At 40.9% G+C, this 3,464-nt stretch overlaps 1 protein-coding gene across 1 annotated transcript in view; it reads left to right on the forward strand.

Annotated features, from left to right (window-relative positions):
* LOC109478513 overlaps nt 1–3,464 on the forward strand; it is a 13,762-nt gene that overhangs the window by 4,844 nt on the left and 5,454 nt on the right. Inside the window, exons 4-8 of the mRNA XM_019780112.1 lie at nt 15–130; nt 491–1,202; nt 1,424–1,493; nt 1,752–1,880; nt 2,267–2,334. Of these exons, the coding sequence (XP_019635671.1) occupies nt 15–130; nt 491–1,202; nt 1,424–1,493; nt 1,752–1,880; nt 2,267–2,334 (1,095 nt within the window). The remainder of the gene's footprint in view (nt 1–14; nt 131–490; nt 1,203–1,423; nt 1,494–1,751; nt 1,881–2,266; nt 2,335–3,464) is intronic.

Raw genomic sequence — 3,464 nt, forward strand, 5'->3', positions numbered from 1 at the left:
ATGTTCCTGAACAGGCTGGGAAGTCCCATGTGCCTGGACAGGCCAGGAACACTCATGTGCCAGATCAGGCTGAGAAGTGTCACATCCCGGAACACACAAGCATCCCCACACAGGCTGATGGGAGTGAAAGGTGAAGATTTTTTTTAAGTACCATGTCATTCCTAGCCTGGGTACCATCCTACTTGTATGCCGGGGCTCCCACACTCGCTTCCCTAAGAAGTAGGGAAGCGAGTGTGGGAGCCCCGGCATACAAGTAGGATGGTACCCAGGCTATGTCATTCCTAAAGTAACTTCTGATTCTAGTATTTCAGTTGGTCCAGACATTTTACTTCATATATGCTATTCTCTTTGTATGTATATATATATTATACAATATGCTCATGACATGATCCATGTTACCATGATCAAATGATAAGAGTGTAATTTAAGACCTAATGTATCCCTTTGCATATGAATTTTGGTCAGACTGGTCAAGTTCTTTTTTCTACAGCAATATCTATGCTGCTTATGTGGAGAGTATGTATGAAGGGCTTGCAGCAGCTGGTGGCTATGCATATCCACTCAATGATAGAGTACAAAAACCCCATCAGAGCTCCAAAGATAGAGGCAGACAAAGACAGACTCCACCAAAAGAATACAATGGACAGGTAAAGGACAATTGTAAAACTGGTGAAAAGCCACTACATGATAGGCTTGGAGTCAAGATATTGGGAATGGAATCGTACCAGAGCTATCTTGAAAAGACTGTTGAAGAGGAACCAAAGAAATGGAGGCAGATTCCATGGAGCGAGATTAAAAGAAACACAGACCATGTACCCCAAACTGCAGCAAGCCCAGTAAGCAGAGGAGACATGAGGGAGGAACAGAAGAGTTCAAAACAAGGGACGGGAGAAGGAACTAGTCAGGCGAGCAAGTATGTACCCAAGGAGAAGGAAGGGGCCCATGTAGGAAGACAAAACTCATCATGTGCAAGCATGAATGGACAAGGCAGCAGACAGTGGAAAAAGACTCCTACCAAAGAACCCCCTCCTGTTGGCAGTGTTGCTGAAAATGGAGCTGCGGAGCAGGCCCAGCTTGGTCCACGGAAGGACAGAGTGTCCAGTAAACCTGGCAGCAGGAGGAACAGCATGTCTGAAGATCTTTCAGTCATCAAGGCTGAGTATGATTGGCGGAGGTTCCAGCTGGAGCGCAAGTTCAAAAAGGTACTGGTAATTTGGTACTTGGTTGGAAGAAAGAAAATTTAATGCTTGAGTCCTCTTCTACTGATTTGAAGTTTATGATATAAGGAAAAAAAATGATTGTCTTTCAAATCTTCAGCTCTTATTTTGTTGGTTGACAATCCACAGCAGTGGTCTCATCATTTGCTCTGCAAGGTCCTGGCTTAGAAGAGAAATATGATAACCTTTGCTTTATCTTTTATAAGGTGTTGGACGCATTGAAAGAGAAAGAGGAACAAGTGGCTGCCAAGGACCTTTGGACCATTGTAAAGTCAGGTACAGTCATTGCATTTAGTAATTGCTGTATTTATATCAGCAAGTTAAGTATTACTACAAACATTTACCATACATGTCGATAGAAGACACTCATTTTCTTCCCTGGATATGTTTAATATTGTGTTTTTGTTAAAAACTAACATGTACTGAATGATGCTGATTTTTTTGTCTTCGCTCCTAGATCCTCTGCCACTCACTGGAGCTGAGACTGTTTGGATGTGAGTAACACATTGAATGTTGACTTTATGACTTGTACAGAAGGAGGCAGGCTGGCAGAGTTCCCCATGCCTGGTGCAGAGGCTGTGTTGTTGGACCTGCTGCTGACTCGGGCAGTGGAGAAGAAGGAGACCAGACTGATGACAGTCAAACTGCTAGCAGTTTTATGTAGTAAGTGGTCTCCTCTTGTTTGAAGATACCAATCCCCTTCTCGTAATCCAATCATTTAATTTAATTATGTTAGATTGGTACAAATGTAATAATTTAGGAAGCTCATGGTGGTGGGTGGGTGGTGGTGGCGGCGGCGGTCACCTTGAACAGCTTTGTCAAAACAAGCCGGCTGCCACGCAAATTGCCACTTACCTATATTTAAGACATGGTTTAATTTCCTTGCAAACATAATGATTAACAGTTGCATAATGCATATGACCAGGTTTATGAACTGACATTACAATGCTGTCCCATCTTACCTCCACTAATAACTTGCCAATGCTCATGTATGTGCATTATTTCCCTGTTGTGGAAAATGAGGAGTGACTAATTGTGTTTTTCTTCAGGTTTGTACCAAAAAAGCATGGATGTGCTGAGCAGTGTCTTGCTTGAGAAACAGGCATCCTACTGCAAGGTGAGCAGGTCTTGGAATTTGACCTAAACTGTTAGTAATTACCCATTGGTTGTGGCTAAAACACAACTTAACAATCACTCATATTGTACTTAATCTACAGTAAGTTAAGTCAAGGGAAATAGCTTTTCCTAGTGTATTATGTAACTGCGTACTGGGACTTGCACGGTTGTAACATAACCATGGTTCTTGCTTTAGGTGTCTGGGGCCACCAATGCCAAACGCCTGTATGAAAGTTACAGTGAGACCCTGGGCCATCTTTATCTCCAGGCAAGAAACAACTTAGGGTAAGGACATAGATTGACCAGCTAGTTGTACTTGCTAAGTGTTGAATGCTTATCAGCTTCTTGGTAAAGAAAAAAATTTTTACTGTATTTATTCAACAATGCTAGTCACTGAACACGCAGTAGTTGACTCTCAGCTTGCAAATATTTCAACAATTAAATCTGGCAATATTGCTGTTTACCAGTCCAAACACATGTACTAAAGTAAAGTGTACCCCAGATGTACTTACTGTGTGCTGTACTATCACAATTGCAGACAAGAGTTCCAAGACTGCATCTGTGACATGATGTTGAAAACCCTGGAGAAGTGGCTGCATATCAACACACAGGTAGGAAATGTCTCCTACACATGTCTTTGTGGAAAGATCTGTTAGTTGCAGCATTCTGTAAAAAAAAAAATCAGGCTTTTTAACTGTGTATAACTATCATGATTGCTAGTATATAGTGATTGCTAGACAATAAGACAACAGAAATGGCAGTTCTCACCCCTTACCCACTGTTTAATAATAATACTGGTTTATTGTTCGTCTTGCACATGTTACATCTCGCAGGGCATAGGCCCTGAATTGGTTGTAACTACAATGTGCTAATTAGTTAAAAAAATTAATTACCCTTGACCAAAATAACAAATATACAAAGTGGTCACCGTGGGACGGTACTCACGACGACACGAATTACTGATATACACATTAAAATTTCGAAATTACACATACAATGGTTAAAATGCGACACGATTCTTTAAAATATTTTAGAGCGTAATAATGCATATATTATATAAAAGCTACGTGTACGTACAACGTTAAAATTGCTACTAACAATTATTAAAAAGGGAACTATTAGTTACATGTG

The sequence above is a fragment of the Branchiostoma belcheri genome, unplaced genomic scaffold (assembly GCF_001625305.1).
Source record: "Branchiostoma belcheri isolate BF01 breed outbred unplaced genomic scaffold, Haploidv18h27 scaffold44, whole genome shotgun sequence".
NCBI classification, from domain to species: domain Eukaryota; kingdom Metazoa; phylum Chordata; class Leptocardii; order Amphioxiformes; family Branchiostomatidae; genus Branchiostoma; species Branchiostoma belcheri.